This window comes from Chaetodon trifascialis, chromosome 3 (genome assembly GCF_039877785.1).
Source record: "Chaetodon trifascialis isolate fChaTrf1 chromosome 3, fChaTrf1.hap1, whole genome shotgun sequence".
Taxonomy (NCBI): domain Eukaryota; kingdom Metazoa; phylum Chordata; class Actinopteri; order Chaetodontiformes; family Chaetodontidae; genus Chaetodon; species Chaetodon trifascialis.
The window spans coordinates 18,763,196-18,790,962 of NC_092058.1; the positions used below are offsets into that span (position 1 = coordinate 18,763,196).

The 27,767-nt window shown below is 42.4% G+C and overlaps 1 protein-coding gene across 1 annotated transcript; it reads left to right on the forward strand.

Annotated features, from left to right (window-relative positions):
• The first annotated feature begins 1,180 nt into the window (after positions 1 to 1,180).
• Positions 1,181 to 26,363, forward strand: mdfi (MyoD family inhibitor). Its single transcript, XM_070959188.1, has 5 exons — positions 1,181 to 1,580; positions 3,049 to 3,250; positions 13,423 to 13,560; positions 22,556 to 22,927; positions 24,088 to 26,363. Exons 2-5 carry the CDS (start codon positions 3,100 to 3,102, stop codon positions 24,339 to 24,341), a joined length of 915 nt encoding a protein of 304 aa, XP_070815289.1. The 5' UTR covers positions 1,181 to 1,580; positions 3,049 to 3,099; the 3' UTR covers positions 24,342 to 26,363.
• Positions 26,364 to 27,767: the final 1,404 nt, after the last annotated feature.

Here is a 27,767-nt window from a genome sequence, read left to right on the forward strand (position 1 = left end):
CTCAACTGGTGGTCCAAAAGTCTTAAAACATGAGTATGGGGTCCCTTGATAAACCAAACTGGCTGATGATATCACAGTTAAGTCTGTCAAAGGTCAATATATTAAACATGTGTGCAGGTTTGACAACGCAGATAAAGCTGAAGCTGCCAGCGATCATCCCTCTTGTATATTTCTCTCAGTGTAAATGTAAATATATTTATTTAGCTGGGCATATTTTGTCCGTCTGTGAGGTGGATTATCCAGCACAGATGTCAGATGACACAGTTTATAAAGACACATGTTGTTGTCTGTGAATGATGCGTGCCGAGGTTCGCTTCAGTATCTCTGCTTCTGACATGAAAGCAGCCACTTTAGAAACCTCTGCGAATAAGCAGCTGATGTCAGCGGTGTGAAGGTATAAGGTGGGGATGTGCTTCGAGAGGTTTCTCGTAATGACACAATTACTATCATGAGGCAGAATCATGAGTCATCACTGACAAAATGACCTAGTTTGGTCTGGTACATCTTAAAAGGCCTTGTGCAAACCAGAATGAATGAAGAAAATTCCGACAGTGAGTCACCGCAGCATGCAAAGTAAAAACAGCGACCCTGCACATGGACAACAAAGGTCTGCTCCATCACGCCAGAGGATAATATTTCTTTTTAAACGAAACGGGATTGGCTTGAAGAATGAAAGAATTTGACTCATTTACCAAACACTAGAATTTCAGCTGGTTCAATGAACATCGGACCACCTTTCCCTGCACACACCTACAGTATTGTTTTTAAGAAGGGAAAGACACAGGGCAGCAGTGTCTCCATACATAAAAAGCAAATATCATATGATTAAAATGTCCTTATCAAAGCTAAAGCAGTGACCACCACACATATACAGCTTTTAAATGATTTTCAGCATTGTTACCTGAGTTATTGCTCTTGTACATAAAAAGTTATCCTCATAAACTGTTACTCTATTATTAATAACAAAACATATGGCTCCTGGCCTCATAAATCCTGATGAAAGCTACCCTGTGTTAGTGCTGTGTCTGGTTCGGGTTAAGGGGTAATTATATGACAGTATAGTTCAGCCCAACCAGTTTCTAGCCTGGAGGAAGCACAATCACTGCTGACTGTAGTTTCCTGTCCAATAGCTGCAGCACAGAAGTCTGAGGCAAGTCTGGAGAGAGGAGAGACCGAGCGCAGAGGAGGGTTACAACTCATCTGAAGAGTTGAAACAAGTTTGGGACGGTGGTGTACTTGGACTTTGTTTGCAGGAACGCAGCCGAAGGTGAGGAAACCTGCAGTGCAGACAAAGAGGCTTCATCGTGCTGCCTGCAGAGACACACAAACTTTCCCAACATCTGGTGTGCTGGAGGACGGGGCGAGAAACTTTGGAGGCGGAGAGAAAACTACCTTCGCTGGAGAAAAATGCATTGAATCGGGAGCTTGGGGCACCTCGATGAGCCGAGAAGCGATTTGGTGGCAAGAAGTGACAAGAGTGAAGGGAAAGAGGACGGGAAAGGTCTCCAAGTCCACCTGGAGCGGTCAGAGGATGAATTAGCCCAAGTGTTTGGCTGCACCGTGTCCCAGCCAGAGAGCAGGTAAGAAGTTGTTTTGACGTGGTGTTGTTGTGGATCAAAGCGGGTTATTATGCAGCATAAACGCAGACAGAAGAAGGATCCCCGCACTGCAGCGGAGCTCCGTCTCAGCATGCACGGACTCGTTCTGGGCCAGCAGGGCGCAGACATGCAGGGAAGGTAAACAGAATACGCCCGTTATGAGCGAACAGCCACATTCAGTATCAGTGTGTTGGATTTAAGTTTCGTTTGAAAACCAAGTCTTACTGTTTTAAAATGTCCTTATTGTAGCTAGAAGTTTGACACAGTTTGTGAGAGTGAGGTTCGTGTTTTTCTCTTTTCCCGAAACTTGTTTTTTTTTTGGCGTTTGAGGATAAAAAGGAAACCCACGGTCGTTTTTAAATGCGAGAGAAGAAGAAGAAGAAGAAGAAGAAGAAGAAGAAGAGTGTAAACCGAACCTGAGCTCATAATTCATTCATCAAGCGCTTTCGCAAACTAAAACTTAAGCTGTAGGTTGTCAAAAGTTTTGGGGGAGCAGAGAGCAGAGCCGCGGGAGCGCGCAAACAGCTGTCCAGCTGAGCTGCTTTGGCAGGCTAGGCGCGCGTCAAACACACGTTGGCACGTGACACAGACGCTCAACTTGTCCCGTTTAATAATGAGTCATACAAGGTGCCCGGTGCTCGGCTGTGATTGGCTGCTCGAGTCAGACACAACACACCTGTGACCTGATTTCAGCAAATTAAGCAAGTACCGAAGGAGCAGCAAGTTTATGTGTCACCAAGCAACCATTCAGTAAGGACGTTAGGCAGTCTCGCGCCAAAAATAACAGCCTTCTCTTATTTAAGTTTTATAGATTCTTGTTTCTATTTAATGTCAACACACCCATTTGATCTCAGTTCGCTTAAATTCACTACGAATAGTTTCAAACCTGCGTCCACAGACCTCAGAACAGGCTCTAAATGTTGTCTGTCTGCTTGTTGCAGATGCTCAAATCCACAGTGACAGTCTTAATGCACATTTTCTTGTGAGCGAGTCAGCGTGACATGGACTGTTTGCTGTCGGTGGAAAGCGTAGGATCTTTTTTTCTTAATGAATTACGAATTATGTCTGTGTTGCTGTTTCTGTTTATCACATGTTTCTGTGTTGAAATGGCTCACCTTGACTTTAGAAGCACTGTGTTTACTGTAAATAAATAAAGACTACCATTATTGTTATTATTTGCACAACACAAGTTTAAAGAGTTTGAAAACTATTCATTAAAGTAGGCTATGATTAGGCATTTCGGTTGTGTTACCACTGTGTCATGAAAGGAGTCTTCCCAGTCCTCGAGTGATTTTGGAATAGCTGAGAGGGATTCATGCTGGTTCAAGTTGAGCCTGAGAAAGCATGACCTCCTTGGCTTGTTGCTCAGTTTGAATGTCTATTAGAGATCTTCATGTAACCCATACAATCATCTCTGTATGTAACAGTATGTCTCATCTCTGTGCTTCAGGCTCACTCCTTGGCCCTTCCACCTCTTCCCATAAGAGCCAGGCCTACGCCCATGGATGATGACAGGAGTGCCCCTGCCATCTCCCCAGAGCCGCCTGATGATGGGGACCCCGGTCTAACAGCTCCACAACCAAGTTCGTGCACAACTTCGACCACAGAGAGAGCAGACAGCTGCCCGAACCCAAAGCCCTTTTCTATTGAAGGTAAGAAAGAGGTTGCCGAACAAGAGACTCAACAGACAGATGATAGGTCTGAACTTGTCTTGAAAAGGCTAATGTTTAGAACCACTACCACCAAGTTCAATTAATCCTCCTTTGTTGATTGTTGGTGGGTGTGTGTGTGTGTGTGTGTGTGTGTGTGTGTGTGTGTGTGTGTGTGTGTGTGTGTGTGGGTGTGTGTGTGTGTGTGTGTGAAAAATCTGTTCTAAACAGATTAAGGCATTTATTCTGAAAAAGGGGGTCCGGTGGATTAGTGTTGAGAGAGAAGGTCTCTCCACGCTTGCTCATTTACGTGAACCTCTTTATGGTCCGCGGTTGGCCAGCGTGTATGTGAATATGTAGTTGTATGCAACACATTTTCCTTCCTTTTCAAGCTATAGGAGACCTTCTTACCGTAAAACAAGAACAGACCTATTTATTGACCTTGTGTGCATTTAGGTTAGTTTTCCACAGTGGAATAGTCTTGAGTCACCGCATTTAAAACTTTAAGACGATGGTAGACTCAGAGGCTGTGTTCTATCATTGTGTGTTTTTGGTGGGTGTCATCATGATTAATTAGGTCAGAGGCCTTCTTACTGACAGATGAAGCAGTTGTGTACTGAGGTGATCGGAGATTTGTGTGTCTGGGGAAAAAGCTGCTTTGGATGATCTGAGGGGTCAGGACCAATTCAGTGCTGTGGAAAGCTTAGAGGGCACAATGAGACTTCTGGGAATTTGGAAATGAACCCATGACCCTTCCCCCTTGTGTGATTGGTCATGGTAAGGTTTGACTGACACTGGGGCGGGAACAAGATGGCATGGATCAACTCAGGCCAGCATTGTGACTGGATGACTCATCCAGGATCAGCCAAAATGACTCGAGTTTCTTGAAGCTGCAGCGAGAAAACAGCAGCACTGACTGTAGATCAGAGTGCAGGTCCTTTGGGGTAATTGGGGTAGGTGTGGTAAACAGTTAGGGAAATGTGCAGGGATTTGAGTGGCTTGTTGCCATGGGAACACGCAACTTCATCGGTTCTTTTATTTTTTTGTTTTGCTTTTAAAGGCAAGTCTCAACCCAGTCTATTATTATTACTGCGTCAAATGTGCAAAAATATAGAATCCACACACGCACATCTCTGTTCCCTGCTGCTTTGCGGTTTACCACGATGAATGTAAGTACAGCATCGGATTTAATGATAATGCCTCTGCAAAGACCTTTAGAGTTACTAAACAGTCAGTTTGTGCCTGGACATGTTCTCATTGCTGTGCTGATTTTACCTGTGCCTGCTCCTCAGGAAGCCAACACAAAGTGTAACTGTGGCTTCTCGCACTAAAGTTAGACTGTGTTTGTTTGCACAGTCACATTGTGGGGACTCGCCTTACTTGTGGGGACAAAATGCAGGTCCCATTAATGTAAATCATTACATTTTAGGGTGAAGACTTGAGTTAAGGTTATGGTCAGGGTACGTCTCCAGGAAATGAATGTAAGTCTATGTAATGTCCCCAAAAGTGATGAAAACCCACCATACATGTGTGTTTGTGTGTGTGTGCACGCGCACATGCATGTGTGTCAAGGCTGAGGGTAGGTAGGTGAGCCAGGGTGGGGAGGAGAAGATTGGTCAGGCAACAAGGCGCTGCTTTCAGTGCTGTGCTTCACCCCTCCACCCATCCCCTCTGCTTGCAGAGTGCAGGTCTTTGGGACAACACAAGAGCCACATACAGATCTAACTCAGGCCTTGCCCATGGATCCATTATTAGAAATGGATGAAAGGTTCCAAGATGGCACTCCAGACAAAGTTGCTGCAGTTATTAGAAGCAGTAAATGTCATTATCCCCTTACAACAACTTGTAAATCTGCGTAAATGTCATGCACACCTGTTGCCATTTTTCTGTCTCATGATGTAGCTAGCTAGCTGTGCAGGAAGATGACATGCCCATTCATTATCCCGGCCGCTAACCTCTGGCAGGCCAACCTCCAATCTGTGGAACCAGACCTATGTGAACAAATCTGAGTGACGTTAGTTCCCAACAGCTTGTACAAGTCAGCACTGAAGTGACGCTGTGCTCAAATTGTAGCTGTGTTTTTTTTATGCATCTTTTACGCTGGCTGTCTATGAGGAAAATGAAGTCTTGGCCTCTGATTTTTTCTTCTAGTAGTAGCCCTCTTAATTGATGTGTTTGCCACAATATGTTGTGTGTACAGTCGGTGCTTGCCTGTCATGAACGTCTGCACAATCATGCAATTTGATGCAATCGCTCTGCAACAAATAACGGCTCGGTGAGCCTTTCTGTTCAGTTTGGCTGACATCGTGCCAAAGTGGTGGTGTGATTCATGTCGCGGTTACTTTTTGAGGCCGTAGTTTAATTATGGCATTGAACTGGCAGCATCAGCATGGGAGCCAGCCAATCACAATGCACTAGATGAGAGTTTGAGCCCTCTTGTCACCCCATGCTTGGATAGCAGTCTTTTCTGCTGTGAGTGAATAAAGCTCTGCTCAGTCAGTGGCCATTGAATAGTGGTGCATACGTGTGTGTGTGCGTAGAAAGATGTGTGCCTCTCGGTGTTGTGAGTGTTGCCCTCACTCAGGCATGAAGATGCAATGAGGCTGTCTGTTTATATAGGAGCCTCTTACCACCACATGCTAGATTCCCACATTCTCTTCCACCGCTGGCATGTCTCTCACTCGGTTTTTTCTCTTCCTCGTTTTTTGTCCACCTCTCAGCTTTTGTCTCTGTTTCTCTTTCTTTCTGTCACTCTCTGTGTCAAGGCTGAGCACCAATTTGCAATTTTGAAAGAGAGCTATTTTCAGATGAGTAGAGCCATGATTCTAACTATGACGTGCACCATTACCAGTGTCTTAAGCTATAGGAGGTAAAAGCTGTAGCTGGAGCTTGCTGATGTCGACAACTGTAAGGCAGGAAATTTAACCAGCTGTTGATAATTAATGCACAAGCCGGCCAAAAAAATTAAGACTCTGGCTGTTGTTTGGTTAAAATGAACTCTGGCAACCTGGTCTGTGCTTTTTATGCTAACACCCCACTCTGTATTATTTGACATGTCCTTTCGCTGCTCAAGAAGACCAACAGAGAGGTGAGTCTTTCTTTAGATCAACAATTTAGCATTAGCTCAGCATGCAGTTTGCTCCTTAGTAATCAAGTATGAATGAGCGACAGCTGGCAGAGAATGAGTCTCTCAGTTAAACTTTTAAATACATAGTATTGTTTTAAACGTGACGTCTTAAGAGCTCTGAATCGGGCCCTCCATGCAGGATTTTGGGCTGTGCAGCACCTCGTCAAGCTAACGTTAGCTCAAGCAGCTAAAGCACAGAGACATTACACAGAGACAATCAATAAATATGTTTATTGACCAGGAACAGGCATTCCTTGTATGTAAAAATAAGTATTATATGCTTGTGATAAATACTTTATGGAATATAAATCAACCAAAAACTATTGGTCTGAAATAGTTCTATCAGATGTTTTCATTAAATGTTTCAGTACAGCTGCCAGTATATTAGCATGTTTTCAAAGGTTCAGATGTTTGCTAGCGTCTCTTTGTTCGTCCTGCTGCTCTGTTATATAGAATAATTCCTCTTTCTACATCACGGTCTAAGCTATGTTTGTTGTTTCTCTCTGTCATCGCTGCAGCGTGTCGATGCAGCTATTTGCCCGCTTGCTCCTTTTTAGTCCCTGAGGTTTGTTGAGGCTTGTGTCTAATTTGGTTTCTCTCAGAGATTGAAATAAACTTGGAGCAATTTGAGGCATTTTTACAGCATATTTGAACTTCGAAAATGAGTGTGCTTTTTTCCCTTCACCACCTCGCAAACATTTGAGGAACTGTTGCTGCTGCTCTGGTGGCCTGCTAGCTGTCTTTGTCTCTGTCTCACACTCTGTCTGTCTCTCTCTCTGAGTTGTGCAGAGTCTCCAAATCCTCATGTCATATACTGCTGACAGACAGGGTCAACTTGATGTGATAGCACAAGCTGCCGAGCAAAGCGTCTGTGTCGTTGAGCCACTCGGGGCCCGGGGCCTGTCGCTGTACAGATACAGATTTGATGGTTATCTGTCCAGGTGTGTGGTTGTTGTCTCCTTAAGTTTTAGGCACATACTGACACTTACATATAATCCAAATTATCATATAAATGAGACAATATCAGACCGTATCAGTACTCATGTTTTTTCATTTGCACACATCATAAACATCTTGTGATGGGGAATCTGTCTGAGTAATGAAAAAAATTAGAATTGTAAATATAACTGTGATTTAGTTTTTGCCAATAAAATATTTATTGCTGCAGTATTTGTTTTGCATGTTTGCACACACACACTAATACCAGTATATCTATATACCCGCCTGCCAGTGTGTGCATTTGAGCAGGGTATATGCTCTGTTTACTTTTGTCTCTCTGTTAACTCTGCTGCTCTCTTCCTCAATGTGAAATCCTGTTGATCCTCGAGCGTTTATGACCACTGTTTGTCCTTACTTTCCACATGTTGCACAGTACAGTGTGTGTTTGTGTATCTGGTGGCGGTGGCCCTGTTTCAGGCTCCTTGTGTTAAATGCAGCAGCATAGGACTCAGTCAGCAAAGCAGCTGTGCAGTTTTTTTCCCAGGAACCAGAGGAATCTCAGAGACAAAGTAACACAATTAAATTCCTCTTAAGCCTGTTCAACAGCAGACAGTTTTTGTCTTTAATGAGCTTACACTGCTTCATTCTCTCAGCAGCTATAATCTCTGATTTTGGACATATTCCAGTACTGCACTCTCACAGCCCCTCTTTGCAGTGTGTGTGTGTGTGTGTGTGTGTGTGTGTGTGTGTGTTTGTGGGTACTATGCATTTCTCTGTGTGTGTGCTTTCAAGTTTTGGCTGCATTTCAGCGAAACAACAGCCTCCTCTGTCTTAATCTTTGTGCGTGTCTGTATGGGTGTATATATTAGTTGAGGAAGACAAATAAAAACCTCGCCATCGCTGTAGTTGTGTTCTTTTCTTTGTGTTGTCCTCCACTCTGGTCAGCACTGCAGCATTTGTGTGTGGTTTCTGTCCGTTCCACTTATTAGTGCTGGCCAGAAAGCAGCTACTGCGTCGTCTCCACTAACTCCGCTCTGCTGAACATTATTCTGCTCGATTGCTCTTCCCCTCGTCTCACTGTGTCGTCTTTCCAATTTTCTCTACTCTTATCTCTATCGTTATGTTTTTAGAGATGAGTCAGCAGGGTGTGAATGTGTGCGTCCATTTGGGCCTGAATAGTGGACTTCGAAGGAAGGCGGCAACTGTCAACTCATTTGTATCACCAATAATCTGCTCATTGTTTTTTCCTTTAATTGATTAATTATATAGTTTGTTAAATCTCAGCAAATAGTAAAACATAGGGCAGTAAAAAATAAAGTAGTAACATATGTAACATTTTAAATTGTATTACTTATAATATTATACAGCAATGCTATATTACTAATAAATGCTATTGTTTTGCTTGCTATATTTCTATATTATATGTTATATCATTGTATATATTATATATACTTATTAGTATTGCTCTATTACTTTACAGTGTATATATATTACACATACTGCACATATATTATATACGCAGTATATATTGTATACTTGGTTATATTACTATGTATGATGTACTTATACCTAAATACTTTCACTCTGTATATAGGTCATACACCAAAGCTGCTGGAGTCGCACCAATATTTGCATAGTTCAGTTATACAGTCAAGATATTGTCATGCATATATTAAGTATATATTTTTATCTCTATTTCTTTAATCTGTCATTTCTTAAATCTGTTTCTCACCTCTTTGCCTGTCTCTGTGCTGCTTTAACAGGATACAAGTTTCACTTTATTAACTCATCTGGTGTATTTTGGATGCCTGTTTGCGTCTGTCTGTGGCTGGTGGGGTGCATATGTACTGTATGCCTTTGCCAAAGGGATGTACACACCTGAGAGACCTCCTTTCATATGCGCCTTAGAAGCCTGTGCCTCTACAGAAGTGTCAGTGAAGCAGCAGAAACAGGCTTGAGGTTGTTTAAAAGGTAGCAGGTAAACTCAGCTTAGCTCTGTTCTCTGTGAACCCCCCCCCCAGAGATCATACCCAGAGGATCAGCAAGTTGTGTTCCTCTTCAGGTGATCCAGGATGTGTCACATCATTTGCCAGCTCATGTAACCTGCATGCATGCATGCGTGTGTGTGTGTGTGTGTGTGTGTGTGTGTGTGTGTTAATGATAACCATGTATCATCCATATGTTTTCACTTTAATGCTTAACTGTTTGTTTACTGGAAAAATGAAATTCCTGTGGATATTCAGATATTCAGGGCCACTGACACGTGTACATATGCCAAATTGCAAACACACATGAGCACACACATACGTGAACACACGCACACATACACAGCATGCATAAACAAATACACAGACTCACCCACACGTGTAAACACACAGCCAGATCTTCTCAGCGGCTCTTGATTGCTCTTGTCTGATTTGAATTAGAGGCTCATCTTTCTCAGATCTCAGAAATGGCTCTGAGGTCGTGCGGTTTGGTGGTTTGATGCTCATGCCAACACACAATTGGTTGAAGGCCTGCTTGGATGGCACCATGGGTTTGGTGGGGATGCATTTAGCTCCAACAATCGTGGTTTTGAACGTTTACGGAGGGAAAGCTTTGACTGAGTCACAAGGCCGACACACTTTTAACCCATTTAGACTCTGTTGGCAGCAGGAGTCTGAACGAGGGCACAGAACAGACTGCTGTTCTGAAGTATGGAGGCGCTCAGCTGACCTGACAATTGAACACATGTGTGCAGGTGTTCTACAGATATTCAGACACTTGGTGTACCTTTTTATTGCATATCTTTAACATTCCCTTTTCCAGCAAGGGCAGCGATAACCTAGCATCCTTACCACTGCTGCTACTTTTGTCACACTTCCAGGAAGGTGTGTTGCAGGTTAGCTAAACATGTATTTCTCAGATGTAGTAATCATGGATTCTTCTTGAAGTGATTGTTGTGGAGTCATGGCGCTTCCCCTCGAGAAGACTGTCCTCTCTGTTCTTCCCAGAGTGGCTTCGTGTGGCTTTGATAATGACATAATTGCCCCCAAAAGCAGCCTCCAGAGAATGCGAACAAAACAACATAAGAAGGATGATGAGCGCAACCAGTAAATGCCACCTTAAGTGCTTTTTGTTTGAATTATATTACTGATCTTGATTTTTTTGAAAACCTGCCAACTGTCTTAAAGTCAGTTGTTCCTGGCCTGCACATGGTGAAATGCAGATTTTTTGTGATCCATCCTCAATATTTTGATCAAATGTATACCAGCTGCACAGAACAATGGACACTTTTAGTGAACTGATTGATTTTGATGGGCTAATTGATAGTTGATTAAAGGATTATGAAACATGATGTTCATTAAAAATGCATGACGACGTGTATGGCTAGCTGGCTGTGCTTATGGACAGATGGAGTTACATATATTGTCTTTGAAACCTTTTCTGCACTGAGTGTGGTCCAATGTATTTACAAGAAAGTAAAATCAGGATGGATGGGTGAATGGATGTAATGATAGATAGACATATGCACTGCTGGAGAGCGACAGACACCGCCTATAACACACACATATCTCTAAACTAGACATTTGGCAGCACCGTGGGCAACAGTTCTCACTAGTGGCTTTCATATCTGAAGCCGGCTGATTGAGACTAATGGATACAACATGGGCTTTAGAAATGGCTTCCACATGTAAGAGACAAATGTGTGTGTGGGTTGAGCTGGTACGAGATATAGAGACATAGGAGTATGAGTATGTTTTTCTGTGTGTGTGTGTGTGTGTGTGTGTGTGTGTGTACAGGTATATGTGTGGTGTTTGTGTACCACTGTCTAATAGAGCGGAAGAGCAGGAAGCACTTCCCATTCCTTCAGGTCCTGTTTATGTCTCCAACTTCACACGCACAGAAATCCCACTACACACCAAAATACCCACAAATATATACACACAAACTCAAGGCAAACACAAATCCTCCAATCCTAAAACACTGTTCCTCTTCATCAAGGTTAGACCACCTTACATAAACAAGTGATTCAGACCTTGAGCTTTGATATACTTTGTTTTTTAAGAAAATAAAGATAGTGTTCCTTCAGGCAGGCTCACGGTGCCAGGAACTCTGCAGGTGGGTAATATTTCAGTCATCCTGTTTAGCTGAACAGCTTAATGGGTCTGGGTTCACGGTTTCAACATGCAACATTATAAGCGTTATAAAAAGTGTTGTTAGCAAAGACAAAACAAATTCCAGTGTGCACCCCCTCAATATGTTAGTTAACAAGTTTATTAACTAATTAGTCTGTAAGTGCTTTTTAGGGGGTGCTGTGTTGCAAATGAATGTGATTCTAATTAAAATGTGGTGCCAAACAACAGAAGAAAGAGGGCCAGACAACAGGTTTGAGAGGCCCTCAGCTATTGCTTGCCAAAGCAGAACTGTTACCATATTAGACTTTAAGATAATGTCTTTGTTCCTCTGTGTCACACACACACACACACACACACACACACACACACACACACACACACACACACACACACACACACACACTGTTCAATGGAATTCACTAAAAACATGTGGCAAGGTTTCACCATATCAGCTTCTTTAGCTTTTGCGTTGTGAAACATCACTTAGTAGTTAGTCATTGTTACAATAAATGAACAAAATATGTAGCTGTCATCAAGCACACCTCTTCATCATCACGATGGTTGTTTTTTAAAGTGTAGTTAGTGCTTTTAAGTAGAAGTGGGCAACAGGGAATAACTATTATTATCACAGCATCTCATCAGTTAGTGTGTGATGATACTGACTTTTGCCTATTTATATGTGTGTTTCACAGGAATAAAACGGGATCATTTAAGAAGAACAAAACAGAATAATTTAAGGCTGCAGTAACGATTACTCTTATTATCGATTACTCGATTCTAAAACTTCAGAAAACAGTAAAAGATGTCCATCTAATTTTTCCAGAATCCAAGACATGTTCAAATGTCTCGATCTGTGAACGATCAGGTTCCCTTGGTGCTACTAAAGACATATGATATATATGATTTATGATATAAATCATAAATTATATAAAGCAAGTGTGTCTCCGACTACTGTATCAGCACAGTAGTTGTATTTGCACAACTATCTTTTCTGCGCTCTACAGCATTATAGACATTTAGCTGTAAAAGTGGGAATTAATCTGCAGAGTTATGCCAAATATGTGCAGGAATTTATTTGTAAGAGTGGAGAAGGAACGTGAACAGGAGATGAAGAGTGTGAGAGGCAGGGGACAGGAAAGAGAGGACAGATAGAGAAGTGAGCGAGAGTGGATAGAGTAAATAAACATAGCCGGGAAGTGTTGAGTCCACGCACAGGACGTGGTTTGGTTTTGTGTGTGTGTGTGTGTGTGTGTGTGTGTGTGTGTGTGTGTGTGTGTGTGTGTGTGTGTGTGTGTGTGTGTTTATCAAACCCAGCTGGCTCCCATTTACCCAGGAATGAGTCTGCACCTCTCAGAGGCCCAAGCCTGCCCTGCTTTGAAGGCCTCTGTGCAGTGTGTATGTATGTATGAGTGTGTGCAAATAATAACAGCTTCATTAGAGCGCTGCATGGTACCGGTGAACACATAAAACCCCCAGACACATGTTTACTGTATGTATTATGCATGTGCATCCTCTAATGTGTTCATTTTAAACACACATGCATCCACTCTCAAACACAAACAGCCATCCCAGCGCACACATAGACCCACACAGATTTCAGGTTTCACAAGCATGCACATAGACCCCTAAACAGTCCCAAGGGTTTGGGATTTAACTGCTTCCAGATGCAAGCTCAGGACAGAGCACACACCAACACAAATACAGACAAAATCTTCTGCTTTGTTGAAGTCAGCAGAACTACTCTGTTTAAATTAATTAAGTGCTAGTGGATGGGAAATGACATGGGAGTAGACAAGTTTACTACAAGTGGGAAAACAGCTTGTGGCTGATACCTGATAATGTCCACATGGAAAGCAGCTAGTCATTCAGGAAAGAAAGCAAGCTCAAAACCTTCAAAATAAACTTAACATAAGCACAAAACTTTGTGGTCTTTCATAAATCTGTCTTAAAGGTTTTTAATTGCATTTGTTCGTACTTGTGTTGTTTTTCAGATGTGGCCCACACCTATACCGAGCCCCTCATATTGAGGGTAAATGGCACCCCAGAAAGGCTGCTAGACCATGATAGAGACAAGTGGAGCAGCAGCCTCTCACACACGGAGCTCACAACACCCAGCAAGAGTATCACATGTGAGTAAATAGCCCCCTCATGCACACACATTCACACACGGAGACACACACTCAGAGAGACTGGTGAGAGTTTTATTTCCATTACCGATCAGTGGTCTGATGAGTCACATTGTCCTGACCTTTAACAAATACATTTTACACACCCTGAAGAAATAGGTCAGGTCATCATACACACAGACAGAAATATCTACATTGTCAGCTAAGTAGGTTAAGTTTCTGATGACTGAACACAAGCAAGCCTGCACCCAAATCTGAAATGAGACACATTTCCTCCTCTTTTCACTCTCCGGCATTTCGCTCTGTCCGACAATGGGATTGTTAGGGTATCACCCTGACAAAGCTAGGTCAGTGTGACTGGCGCTGTGGACTTCACTTCCATTTCCCAGTCCCCCTTAATTGTTTAGGGTGTTATTTTGGACATCTTGGTGTCGGTCTAGCTCAACTCAGTGCACTCTCTAAGCGACTGTTCCTTTAATTGGCCTTTCTGAAACAGTCAAATGAGTTTCTTGGGTTTACTATCCATATTCTAAGACACAGCAGAGGAGTATCTACGACTCTATTGGAGTCGTTGTTGTTTTAACCAAGGTTAAACAATGATTTGCTTTGGACTTTCAGAGCCCATCAGTTTTACTTTTTTCCCCAGCACAGCCCTCCCTTATCCATCATATCCACTCACATTCATGTCACTGATGTCGTCTTTCTTATATTTTTAGCAGCAATCTCAATAAAAGGTCATGCTGGCGTCGTGTTACCTGAAGGTTTTAACATGGTGACCATGGCTATTCTGCATTTCTGAGTCTGTGTCATGTCATTTGTCCCTCTCACTCCTCATTTTCATTTCACAATAAAGGCAGAAAAGGCTAAAAAAAATGCTAACTGTCGGTCCATTGGCATAGCTCACCTTTGGGCTTGTGGGAAAGGGTGTTTATTAAAGGTTGCTTAGCACTGAAATATTAAATTAGATAAATATTGCCTAATTTTTCAATACCCTACGATCTGTGTCTAGACACATGGACTAAACCACAAACAGTTGAGCTTGATTTTGCTCCAGCGCTGGATGTTGACACCAAACGTTTGTGTGATTTTTCAGTTTGTGTTTTATTCTGTTACAGAACCCAGAAGTTCACCTGAGCTCTCTATTCTGTGATCTGTTTTTGACCAGTCCGCCCCAATAGGATTTCTCATCGCTGTAACATTTGGCAGCTGTAGTAAGTGTAGAGGACTGCAGGAGGACAGCTGAATGTGTCTCTTGTTGTGTGTGCTTTGTTTACACTCAGCTCTCCAAGTCGAAACTACTTCCCAAAATCTCCAGGTGTTACACTCCCACTGGGTGTATCACCACCTCTCCACCTTAATTTGCTGGTGAGGAGTGTCACAACACCTGGAAGTTCTCCTTCCAGAGTCATATCACTAACCGCCACCACCCATTTCCCTCCCTCATATTACAAGTCCAACAGCTATGTATTATGTATGTCAGAGAGAGACTCTCTGTCACTCCTCTTGATGTGCAGTCGCTCCAGCGTGCCGTATTAAAGCCAAAGGTTACTCAAGTATGCTATGTCATTACCCCACCACATATATTTTTCTTGCTTTCACTCCAGTTTGGAATAAGTCAAATCTCCACCTCATTCACCAGCTAGTTCTACTATGCTATTTATTCTCTTAAAAGACTGTGCTTTGCAATAATAGCGGCTACAAAACTCTCACTAAGTTGTCTCGATGCCTGGCTGCTAACCTGAAAGCGCTGTAAAGCTTTGAAATACCCTAGAGTGGTCTAAGTCTGTCCTGCCTGTCATTCAAAGAAAAAAAAGGCTCAGTGTCAGTGAATGAGAGACGGGTGAAAGCAGGAATGGACGCGCGAGAAGACGGTTGAGCAAGCTGACATGAGAGCATGTGTTAGAAAGCTATGAGCATTTTTCCTGGAATCCAGGGCCAGCCATGGGTGACACGCACAAACACACAAACCGGTCCTGTCGTAATAGCTAGTTTGTGGTAACTGAATAACCAGCAGTCGGTTCAGGCAGGAAATGGATAAGTAGGTGAACGCAGTGTGTTTTGAGTTGAGTAGGTGTGTGAATGTCTGCTGTCTCTGTCTATGTTTGGGCCTCTACCTGTCCTGTCTGCTGTGTGTGTCTATTTCAGGCCCAGGCTGGAAGGCTGAGAGGTTTGAGTTTGAGTTTCTTACTGCCTCTCTCTCTCTCTCTCTCTCTCTCTCTCTCTCTCTCTCTCTCTCTCTCTCTCTCTCTCTCTCTCTCTCTCTCTCTCTCTGCCTTATTTTACATCCCAATAAAACCTATGAAACCCACCAGCTCCATATGCTGTACGGGAAGAGTTATGCAACTACAGCAGGATTGGACAAAATGTACCGCCATCCACACCAGTCCTCGCTGGCTTTTCATTTGCCTTCATGTGCCTCCTCCCTCCCTTCATCCATAGCTTCCTCCCTCAACAACTTGCACAATCACACATGTGTTCATGGGACTTGAACCACAAACTAAACAGTTCTAAACTTGATCCCTTTCTCAGGTGAACACGGACAGCTTACGCTTGCCTGTCTGCATAATGATATGTTTGTGTCTGTCCGTGTGAGTTGGTTTGTGTATCTTCTGCGAGGCTCATAAGTTGTTATCAGCGGTTTAAATACGGTCTGCATCATCTGCCATCAATCAATCATGTGTTTCTCTGGCTTCATAATGAGTGTGAAGACATAACAAAAATAGCTGTGATTCAGGTCTGCGATGAGGTCATGGCTGTGTGACATCTGCTAATGTGTGTGTGTGTGTGTGTGTGTGTGTGTGTGTGTGTGTGTGTGTGTGTGTGTGTGTGTGTGTGTGTGTGTGTGTGTGTGTGTGTCTGTGTGTGTGTGAGCCAGAAGGTGAGAAAACAGAAGCAAAAACAGACAATTCCTCCGTCTCGCAGTGATGACATCAGAGCTGTAGTATGCGTCTGGCCCTGGGCCTGTGACAAGCTGTCTGAGAACAATGTGCAGAGCGAGCTGTGAACATATGTGAGTGTGTGTTTCTACACAAGCAGAGACACACTGCCTGTCAGTGATGTCATGAGCACACTGCTGTCTTTGACGTCACAGTCACAGCAGGATACACATGTTCACAGATGTTTAACTGCTTGCACTCTTTTGGACTCACAAGTAAACGATGACACATGTAATTCATCACTGACAGCATCGCAGCAGCATTTATGACTCGTTATTTTTATCAGTTTGTATATATTGTAGCTATTTTCAGTAAATGAGATGGACGTCAATGAGACAGAAGGCAGCCGTTTTTATGCATGTGCGAATGAGGGCATGGAAGTGTGTGTAAGGGAAATGCTGAGCGGAGCTGTTTGTTATTATCTTGTCATCAAATGTCAGGAGTGTGCAGTGTGTTGTTGGTGGGAAATCTAACAGGACTGTGACATTGTCTTAAATTAGAGACAAGTCACTGTCCTGAAACTGTTTTCCATCTCTGTGCCTTAATTCTCTCCTTCCTTTTCTCTCAGTCTTTCTTCTTTGTCCGCCTGTCTTCTCCCATAATTCAGTATCTCCTTGCTCCTTGTTGGTCACATTTAATCACATACATGCATATTCTGTGTTTAGTGTCAGATGACTCAGAGCCGAGTGCTGGAAAGTTCAGATGTGTGGACAGGGGTCATGTCAGGGGTCATGTGTGATTGAGGTGGTTGGTTGATGTCTCAGGTCAGAGATGAGTGTTGTGGTGTGCTTTGCAAGTTTGCTACTGTTTCCTCTTCTCTTCTCTTCAGAACATAGGTCTAGCCCCCCCCCCCCCCCCCCCTGAAATATTTGCACACTGTTTCCATTCATTTGTCAGGTGAAATTCATACAAATGAGTCACATGTTGCAAAAAAAAAAAAGAGAGAGAATTTAAGTGCTTTTCCAACAGCTGGGTTGAAGGCAATACTGTAAATAGAGTGTCTGAATGTCTAAGAAAAACCACAAGAAAAATGTTTTTCCAGAACTTTTGGGTTTTGGGCAAGTTGTTGTTGTTCTTTTGCATCAGCTAATGTCATATTTCATGTTTTCGTGCGAGCACAAAAACAAAGAAATATACTTGGCAAAATACAAAAGACTAATGCTCATGCATGGCTGTATTTTTCCTGCTGTACAAAAGGCTCTTTTCTGCAGACGTGCAGGCACGAGCACATCAGTCAACTCGCAATCAGTCGACCCTTTGAGTGCTGGTACAGCTTGGTCATATTTAGACTCTTGTACTTAAATACTTTGCAGGTGAATGAGAATATCTCAATAATTTCCATTTTATGCTATTGATTTGATTTGTTAATTAGATGTGAATTTGTGTTCAGAAGTGAATCTGTGGTTTTCTGGATGTGTAATAACAGAACAACTTTGAAACTTTGACAGGTAGGCAATTTGAAGGTTACCACGTTATTTCAGGTGACTGTTTACAATCATGAGGATTGATTGGGTTCAAGATTTCTCTCTGCTGGAAGTGCATCTCTGTGGTACACCCTCAAGGGTCATAACAAGCTCCAACAACTGAACCTGAAAAGGGATTTAAACGTGCCTTTTAAACACAATAACTCTCACAAGGAAACCAGGCCTGCATTTTGTACTGTCTTTAAATCTAATGTTAAAATTACATTTGAACTGCACACTGGGAAAACCTTTTGACATTGGTATTATATTATTGGAAGTTACAGATAAGGTGTGGGACACTAACTGTAGCAGCAGCACCAATTTCAGTAATGCATTAAAGTTATTAGTTTACGCACACTCTTACAAACTGTACTTATTTATATAAATACCTGCTTTACTTCACTGTTGTTACAAATAATTGTGAGTGCAAGCATTTTAATACTGGAAGTAAAACAAGTAAAGAACATATCTGAGCTGAAACGAGAAGTCGCTTCTCCTAATTGTGACATGAACAAACTGGCAGCCAGATACATAAGTCATACAGCAAAGTGTAGCAATGCTGCAGTTTTAAAGGATCAAACAGACTTTTATAACTGGAACTGGGAGAGATTGAACAGAGGTACTCAAGTGGAATATTATACATCACCATTTGTGTGTGTTAAAAGTGCTAAAAAAGTGTTATCTTTTAATTGAAAGTAACAAGAATTAACCTTTAATTTTGGCCAAAGTTGACGAACAGTTTTGTCTTGCAGTCGTGCCTAATTTCAAAGCAGCGGTCTGACTAAACTCTGCCTTCACATGACTTTCTTATTGTTGTCAGTGCAGCTAAACAAGCCTCATTAACACAGTACTGTTGGGTTGAAGTGCTGTATAGCAGCCAGAAATGAGGGGGCATCTCATTGAAAACTGTTTTAAATAACATTGTACACCACCAACTTATCATTTTCCCATTCTCACAGTTTTAGTAGTTGACACTTAGGCTTTTGCCCACAGTTAAAAACAACACAACTATGCAAGAGAAACCCAGAAGGGAGTCAGTGGGTAAGATGTTTCTGGGGAACTGTGGTGAGTGGATGTTTTACAGGCACTTCAAAACAGTTAGTGGATTTTGAAATGTTGTGAACTTTTTTCTTTGTGCAAGATTTCATTATTAATGACATATGTCCTTATCAAAAAAAAAACAAAAAAAACACTGCAACTAATCAAAATAGCAGTTTCAGCATTTGTTGTTAAGTGTTCAGAGTGAGCAAACAGTACTTGTCTGGACATCCATGTACTTTGCTCCTGCTTTGTAGTGCTTGATAATGCAAAAAAAAAAAAAAGCATTTCTGTACATTTGCATATAGTCAGTATAGAAGCAGATTTGTGGGTGCATGCATCATCCATGCATTCATTCCTTTTCCCTTTGCAGAATTGGTCTGATAAAAAAAAGAAATTTCCATTTTTATGGCTTTAATCTCCTTGTCTATATAGTTCAGCACTTTCAACACTTTAACCTACATAGACAGACAAACTGCGCCAGAGGAGACGGTAGGATAAAGCAGCTGGAACAGTGACAGACTTCACCGTCATTCTGGTGACTCATTCCAGCAGAGGATAAGTAGAGAGAGAGAGAGAGACGAACAGCAGTTCTCTGGTCTGGGAGGGAGGTGTGTAAGTACAGGGTAGCTGAGAGACGCCAGGAGAGGAGGAAGAGGTGGAGGGTGTGTGAGCGGGGGGTGGGTGATGGTGATTCACTCAGGCTTGCTTAATGGCCCAACACATGTGCACATACACACATCACAGGGGTCGCAGGACCCCCAGTGGCTGACGCTGCCGTGTTAGCGCCACACACGTGCACTCTGCGGTCTCCCAGTCTCATCATATCAATCCCACAGTCATTTGGCTCTTTATTTGCTGTTATTTTTAAGTAGCTCCCACTGCTGAATCATTGTGTTTATGAGTCACACCCATGCATCCTCCTGGTCCAAATATGCACAAGCAGCAACCCAGTCCTTTCTTTCTCTCTCTTTCTCACTCCATCTTCTTCCCCTAGTTCTGAATCTCAGACAAAGGGACCCTGTGTTTTTTTTTTTTTTTTTTGAATGTGTGTGTGTGTGTCTGCACGTGTTCTCGCATGCATATATTTGTGTGTCTGAGTGGGCCTAACCTCAAGCTCTGTTTGGAGACAGTCCTGACTCTCCGTCTCTCTCTTTCTGTCTGCCTGCCTGCCAAATCCGCCTATGTGCTGTGCTCATACACTCGCACAGACACACCACAAACTCGCAAGAAGTACGAATTTCTCAACAGCTCACAATCCCCCAGACAATACAGACCAAGAGGGAATACTGAAAAATTGTGCGCAGCTTCCCTCCCCTCTCTCTAATCCCCTTCCTCTCTTACCGACCTACATCCTGGCCAGCTCAGTGTTAAAATACTGCATTGTGCAAAAGGCTAAAAGGGAGCAATGAGAAAGAGAGACAGAAAGGGAGGACACAGAAAGGGAGGAGATGAAGTGAGGAAGGAAAAGAGGAAGAGAGAGAGACATAACACAGGAGAGCAGCAGGTATTGACTTTTGACATACTTTAGAGAAGAAAGTATGGCTCCTTCTCACTAGCCCTGCACATGCATGCACGCCTACACACTCATACAGACACACACACACACACACACACACACACACACACACACACACACACACACACTGGCCCTGCAGCCTGCCAAACATCTGGAGCAAAGTTAGAAAACGCTGAATGAAAGAATCTTTAATAACACTGGATTGGTTGTGTGACCACGGTCATCAGCCAATCAAAACAGGGCCGGATGGGTTATCTGTCTCACAGCGGTTATCGAACGGACGCTTTTATTACCAGTCGTGTTTCATAGCTAGAGCTCAGGACCACACTGTCTCTCAGTGCAACTGTGTGTGTGTGTGTGTGTGTGTGCGTGCGTGTGTCGACAGAGTTCCTGCTTTGATTCTCTCTGACTCTGTTGTACTTTACCCTGCCCCGTTAATTCTTACCACACCTCTCGAGACCATATGCTTTCAGGTCAAAAAAATATTTAGGGCCTCAAAAGGATGGTATTAAATACTACCATAATATATAAAAACCAGGCCTCCATTTTATTCTTCTTTTCAGGGTGTGTGTTTGCTTTGGCAGCAAAGGTGTGCTTTACTGCCTCCATCTCTCAAGCTCAATAGTTAGTATTCGGCTGCTCTTGGAGGTAAAATATACCAAGTGGTATACTGAGCCAAGATTAACTAATGTACATGCGTGTTGTATCATAACTGCATTGTTCTAAAAACTCAGGTCCTAAAAGGATGTTTTTTTTTCGTCCGTTCTCACACTATTCATTCATCTTGTTTTCTTCCATGCTGTCTCTTTGGGTCTATAGGATCAGGGGTCAGTTCAGTAAATGCATAGCTCTTCCCATGAGCTGGTGCCTTTAGGGTAGGCTTTGTAATTGGACTCAGTTTCCCAGAGCCTCCTTCTCCATGATGCTGTACCAGCACAAATCTGCACACACACACACACACACACACACACACACACACACACACACACACACACACACACACACACACACACACACACACACACACACACACACACACACACAGTGACAGGGACTTTTCTGATTAGCTACGTGTTGGCGAGCCTACTCGCACATTTAAATGCACATTATACACATATTTCAGTCCCATTAATGTATTTGATATAAATCCTTTAAGGATAGGTTCACATTTCCATATGTATATTGAAAGCACAGTTAGTCTCTGAAATTGTTGCTGCTGTCCATACTGGCCGCAAAGAGATCCCTTCTTAAAGCCGAAGTGATTATGATGAGACTTGATTTGTCTAACTCAGACTGCTGAAGCCTCATTTTAACATCAGATGAACTTGCTTTACATTGAAGTTGCTTTTGAAAAATATCTCTTAGGGGTCAGTATGGACAGGAGATGACATGACATGAAGGTATTGTTTCAAGACAGACTTGAAAAAATGTGAATCTATCATTTAATCAGAATAACAAGTGAGTCATTTTGAAAATTGATCATTTTAAATAATTTATCCAGCAAAAATGTCAGCCACTTCCTATTCCTAGCTCCTGAAATGTGAGGATGTGCTGCTTGTCTCTATTTTGTATTGTATATTAGCATTTTTTAGCATATTAGATTAGGGCTGAACATTTAAACAAAATATGTCTGAAATCGCAATATGGCCGAGTGCAGTGATCACAGGGTCTGCAGTTTGATACAAGTTAAGATGTGTTACAACATATTATCAGAATAATCAATAAATGTATTGACAATGAGAAGTTTCAGTCAAAATGATGCTAGAATCCTGCAATAGTAAGAATAGGAATGTCAGTCACTTATATTCATGTGGTCCTTATAATGTGGATGCAATATATTCGTACGACCTGAATAGTGGAGATTATTTTGTCTTCTTCTGGCATTTATATGATATAACAATGACAGAGTAGAACACCCCAATAACAGGGACCGAACAGAAACACAACTGATCTGATTTCAATTGATCTGAATGTGTATGCGTTTAAAAAGTGCTCATTGTCCACAGCCTATTGTAAATGAATGTCCTTTTGTCCCTCCCCAGCTCAGCCAGCAGCCAGATCCACACCTGTCCACCACACCCAGCCATGTCGGACACAGCCCAGCAGCCAACTGCGCAACGGAGCCAAACACCACGCACACACACACTCCCCTCACACGCACTGTCTGCATCACATGCACACGCCTCACGCGCATGCCCTCCAGTCCAACGGGGTCAGGAACGGGGGCCCTCATGAGCACCCTAAGCTGGGCTCCCTCCCAAGAGGCGGCTCATCCACCTCCTCGTCCTCCTCGGCAGGGCCCAAACAAACCAAGAAATTGCAGTCCAACCCCTCCATCACCTCCCAGAGCAGCAAGAGGAGCAAGAGCAGCTCCAAGAGCAACAGCTCCCAGATTCCCACAGAGGCACAGGATGGTAAGATACAGAGACTGAGGGAGGGCCTGCAGCAGCAGGAGAGGGGGTAGATAGCAAGGTTCAACATCAAAGTTTTTACCACGTCTCGTCTGAGCGGAGGATCAGACTTCTTCTTTCCCGTGGCACATTTTCTCTGAGCCAAAAAACAGTCATGGCAATCACTTCTTTGAATTGATGGTTTATGATATACAACAAAACTAGTGAAAAAAGACAACAAAAACCTAATTTACTAACTTGTTCAGTTCAGCTGAACAGTGTATTTGTACCCACTCAAAATGTGTCATGCAAACTGCGTTTTTAATCTTTATCAACTGCAAATGCTAACTGAAAATTGATTAATCAGAAATTAAAGGAAATTCATCAGGCAGGAGAATAAATCACATTAACCTTGTCACTCCTTCAATGACTCCTGTTAAGCAGGCCTCTGTTGGCTGCTTTGAAACGCGGGTTTGTTCCAGTACCTCTTGTCTTGAGTGGCTGTGTCAACATGTTTGTCTGTAAAAGAAAGCAGGCTACATCCACCATACTTGAAAAGTCATGACAAACTGCAAATAGCATGGTATTTATTATCTTCAACTCAAGGTAGTGTGGTGAAAGAGACCTTCTCCTTTCACTAATACTTGAAAGCACAGATTGGTGTGTCTTCTGCATGACTACTGCTGATACTGAGAACTCAACAAAGAGGAGAGTGGTTCAGTGGTTGAACAGAGAGGTAAAGATAAAAGGCTTATTACCAAGGCCGATTTGGTAAGACCAGAAATGTGTTGTTTTTTAGCTCTATAAAAGAGCAGATGTCGTAAGTCTGTGTGCTAATGTCACCAGGACATTGGCAGCCTTTAGTCTCTGGCACTGAAGAAAAATGTTTTCTTGTGAACTAATTACTCAATCATGTCCCATGATTTCTGTCCTATTTTCAAACTATTTCTGACAGCCTCTAAATCATTTTTTGACATTGCTTCATTGGCATGATGTATAAATACATTTATGTTGCCAAAGCAAATAGCGAAAGAAGAGGTTGGAAAAAGAGACAAAGAAAAGAAGCAATGGCGATTAGAAATCTGACGTTTACACTCTGTCTGTCTGTCTGTCTGTCTGTCTGTCTGTCTGTCTGTCTGTCTGTCTGTCTGTCTGTCTGTCTGTCCGTCTGTCTTTGTCTCCAGACTGCTGTGTTCACTGTATTCTGGCCTGCCTCTTTTGCGAGTTCCTAACTCTGTGTAACATCGTGCTGGACTGTGCCACCTGCGGCTCCTGCGCTGGGGACGACTCGTGTTTCTGCTGCTGCTGTGCGTCGGAGGAGTGTGGCGACTGTGACCTGCCCTGTGACATGGACTGTGGCATCATCGACGCCTGCTGTGAGTCTGCAGACTGTCTGGAGATCTGCATGGAGTGCTGCAGCCTTTGCTTCTCCTCCTGAGGCCCCTAGCCAACACCATGGGGGGCAAAGTAGATACACACTCCCACAAGCCCGGGAACAACTTTGACCAGTGTCTTATCCGTGCTGAGAGGCGCTACACCCAGTCTTTGTGGTCTGGGCTCTGTGGTTTACACTATATTGGCTGGCCTAGTTGGCAATGTTTCTTAGAGGGTTTGCCAAGTAAAATATGTGACCTAATGCTGAGAGCAGTCACTGGTGAATTCTTCTTTCCTCTATTGATCAAAAGATGGGACAGTAGCCTTGCCTTGTCTATGCTGTTGGTCCATTGCTACACAGCTGGGTGTATGGTGCAGAATGAGTTCCAGCTGTGGTCCACGAGTGTCTGCCAGCCTGTGCAGACCGGGCTTCTGGACCCTCACAGATCAAGCTATTATTACAATGGAGCCCCTTGTGCCGTCTGAATGACTGGAGTTCTCCAAGCATGAAAAATGACCTCTAAAGGCAAATGAGAAAATGGCTCCATTTAACCGGATTTTAGTGTTTCTGTAGATAAGAGCAGCAGCATAATGGGAAAATGGACGCTCAGATCTCAGTAGAAATGTAGTCTGTCCTCCTGTCCTTGGCAAGGTTAAAATCTTCCAGTTTGATTGCATACAGTGGCCTTTGTGACATACACACACACACACCCTTAGTGGAGGATGTTGAATCCACTGCTGTCTTTGTCCTTGTTGCAATGTGCAAGATAGAGAAAACATTAATGGTGGCTTGTGGCAATATTAAAGACAAATTTTCTTTTGTTAATATGAATCTCACTAAACGGACTAATTCAGAGAAGAACCATGAGAGTGACATGCATCATTCTGAAGATGGGTCCCATTAAATGAGTACTGTAAGTGATGGACATCACAGAGCGAATGGTTGATAGCATCTGTCATGGACACATTCTCTGCTCTAACATGTGAAGGGAGAGGGTTCTTAATCAAAAGTCTCTCCTCGTTTAATGTTTCACATCCTGTTTATTTACTTTTTTTATGTAGAGGGGCTTCAGCTGTATTCAGGCTATATGTCTCGTCTGAATGGTCAGAACTGGCAAAGGACTGGCAGAGGATTGGAAGGCATCATCTCTTTTGTTAAATAAATTTCATTTTTCTTTCATTCTTGCTGTGTGAACAAATGGCCTTGGCTTAGCTCAAGGCCTGAATTTTCAAGTAGGTTCCTCGCCTTTACCAAATCTCTATTAATCCTTGTTTTGTAGATTTTAGTTAAGATATTTGCATTCCTCCTCCAATGTGAAAATCACATTTCCGTGTTATCGGGTTTTGCTGGGCTCTCTGTAAAGCAGACATTGCTCAACATCTAATTTAATTCCTTGAATGAAAATCTCAAGACATTATGCTAAGTTAGATCCATATGCTCGTAGTATGAATGGTACGCTTTTGATAACAAGCCTGCACTCTCATATGTTCAGATTCGTACCTTCTCCAGCCCAATACCTCTTGTGATGTCACCCAGATCTCTTGTGCATTTTAAAGTGATTTGACAGAAATCTCTCTCTTCTCTGATCAAATGCTGTTTGTGCAATCCTCTTTTCTTGGAAATACCAAAGAGTTTTTCTCTAACCGAATCTTAGTTTCTAGACCTATAATTACTTGTACATTGAAGGGTTTTTGCTATGCTAATGTGGCTGTGGTTGATTGAACCCTATTTTGAGGGCTGATATATAACTTTGTCAAGTAAGAATGAACACTAAAGGCTGTAAATCAACCTGATCGGACCAAAGCAGGAGATGTTTTGGAAATCAACTAATACAACTTGATATTATGACTCTTCATGTATGTTTATATCAAATTGAATGTGTTTCAAATTTTGGGACATGCTTAAACTCAAGTGAGACAAAATCCTGGAGAGCCCTGGAAAACAATGCAATTCTTAACAGTGCAGAGAGATTTATGAAGGGAGAACTGGATTATATAATGTTATGTTTAGAAGTGATGACAGTGTCATTTGTTTGGATTTACGAGATATTCTGAATGCAGATTCCGTCAGTGGTGCTTCATCTCGGGACATGTTCTCTGTCGGCAAACGAACTTTGACACTAAAACAATAGACGTGCTTTGTATTAAGTGTCTGGAGTCTGTGCACGGCTAACTCATACCAAAATAAGAACTCTTTCCTTATCAATACTGCTTATCAACAAGAGGCCAACCATTACAAATAATAAAAACAGTTTGCTGCCACTGGAATACAATTTGTACACAGTAAGCCTACAAATGTTAGTTAGCTACAACAAGCTAATGTTAGCATTACTGGTCCTCACTGTTCACAAGGACACATCTACCTGTTAACCGACAGTGTTAAAATAAACAGATCACCTTGCTGAAAGCCAGAAATAATATGAATACATATCAAATGTTTCCTACTGGCTCATTTTACTGCTAAAACAATAGGTTCAGTGTTTTTTAACCCAACCCTACTGACATGTTGTTTCCTATCATTTATGGCTGTGCATAACTACAACCTCACTCACTCCAGCTCGAGTTTCAGGACTCTTACCAGTCTGCTGCAACGTTCTCAAACACCGCCTGAAGAGGCACTTTTTAGGCCTTCAAAACGAGGATAAGGATCAGTTTTCATAACTGTGAAGCTTATCTGTCGTCTTAAACCTTGCCCTCCATTATGTTGAATTGATTTTATTTTTCTCAAATTCCTGTGTCCAGCACATATGCAACTGGAGAAATAAAGTCAACAGAAACTTACCTGTGACAGACAGCAAGGCTTTGCAGTTCTCTTTTTAGCAGTAGATCACATAAACATGTCTGGTTTCCAAATGTAGCTTCACCTTGTTTTTTGAAGAGGTGAACAGGCTCTCCTGTTGGACTGTTCAGTGCAGAGTGGTAAGTCAGTCAGTACTACAGCTAGAACTTGCTATGCAACATAAATCATGTGAAACAACATTTTAATAAGGGCTGAGTTGAAAAACAGTGAACACATCATTTAAGTTTAATTTAATGATGGAATAATTTTTTATGACTTGGTCATTAAATACTACTTTATGTCTATACTGCGAAGTGTTTCACAATTTGTGGGGAATGGAGGCAGTGCAGAGGGAGAGAAAAATCTAATTGGTTGGTTTGGACGTAGAAAATCCCCAGATGAACACCGGTCTTGCATTTTAACCATTCTCTGGATTTTAGAGATGATCTGGAGATATGGATTGTGTCTGTACCAGACAGGTCATCATCTCATTCCCCGATATTTCCCTTGTATTCAGTCAAGCTATTTCAGTCATACTGGAAGAAAACACAAGTTTACGTTCAGTTTTTTTTGCATTCTCAGTATTATCAGTATTTTTGTGACCACAGACATTTCCAACTATTGACTTTCATGGATTTATTATCTTATTATGAGATGGAATCTGGATATTGATTTAAAGGGCTGGCCACCTCTGCTTGTGCCGAGAGTTAT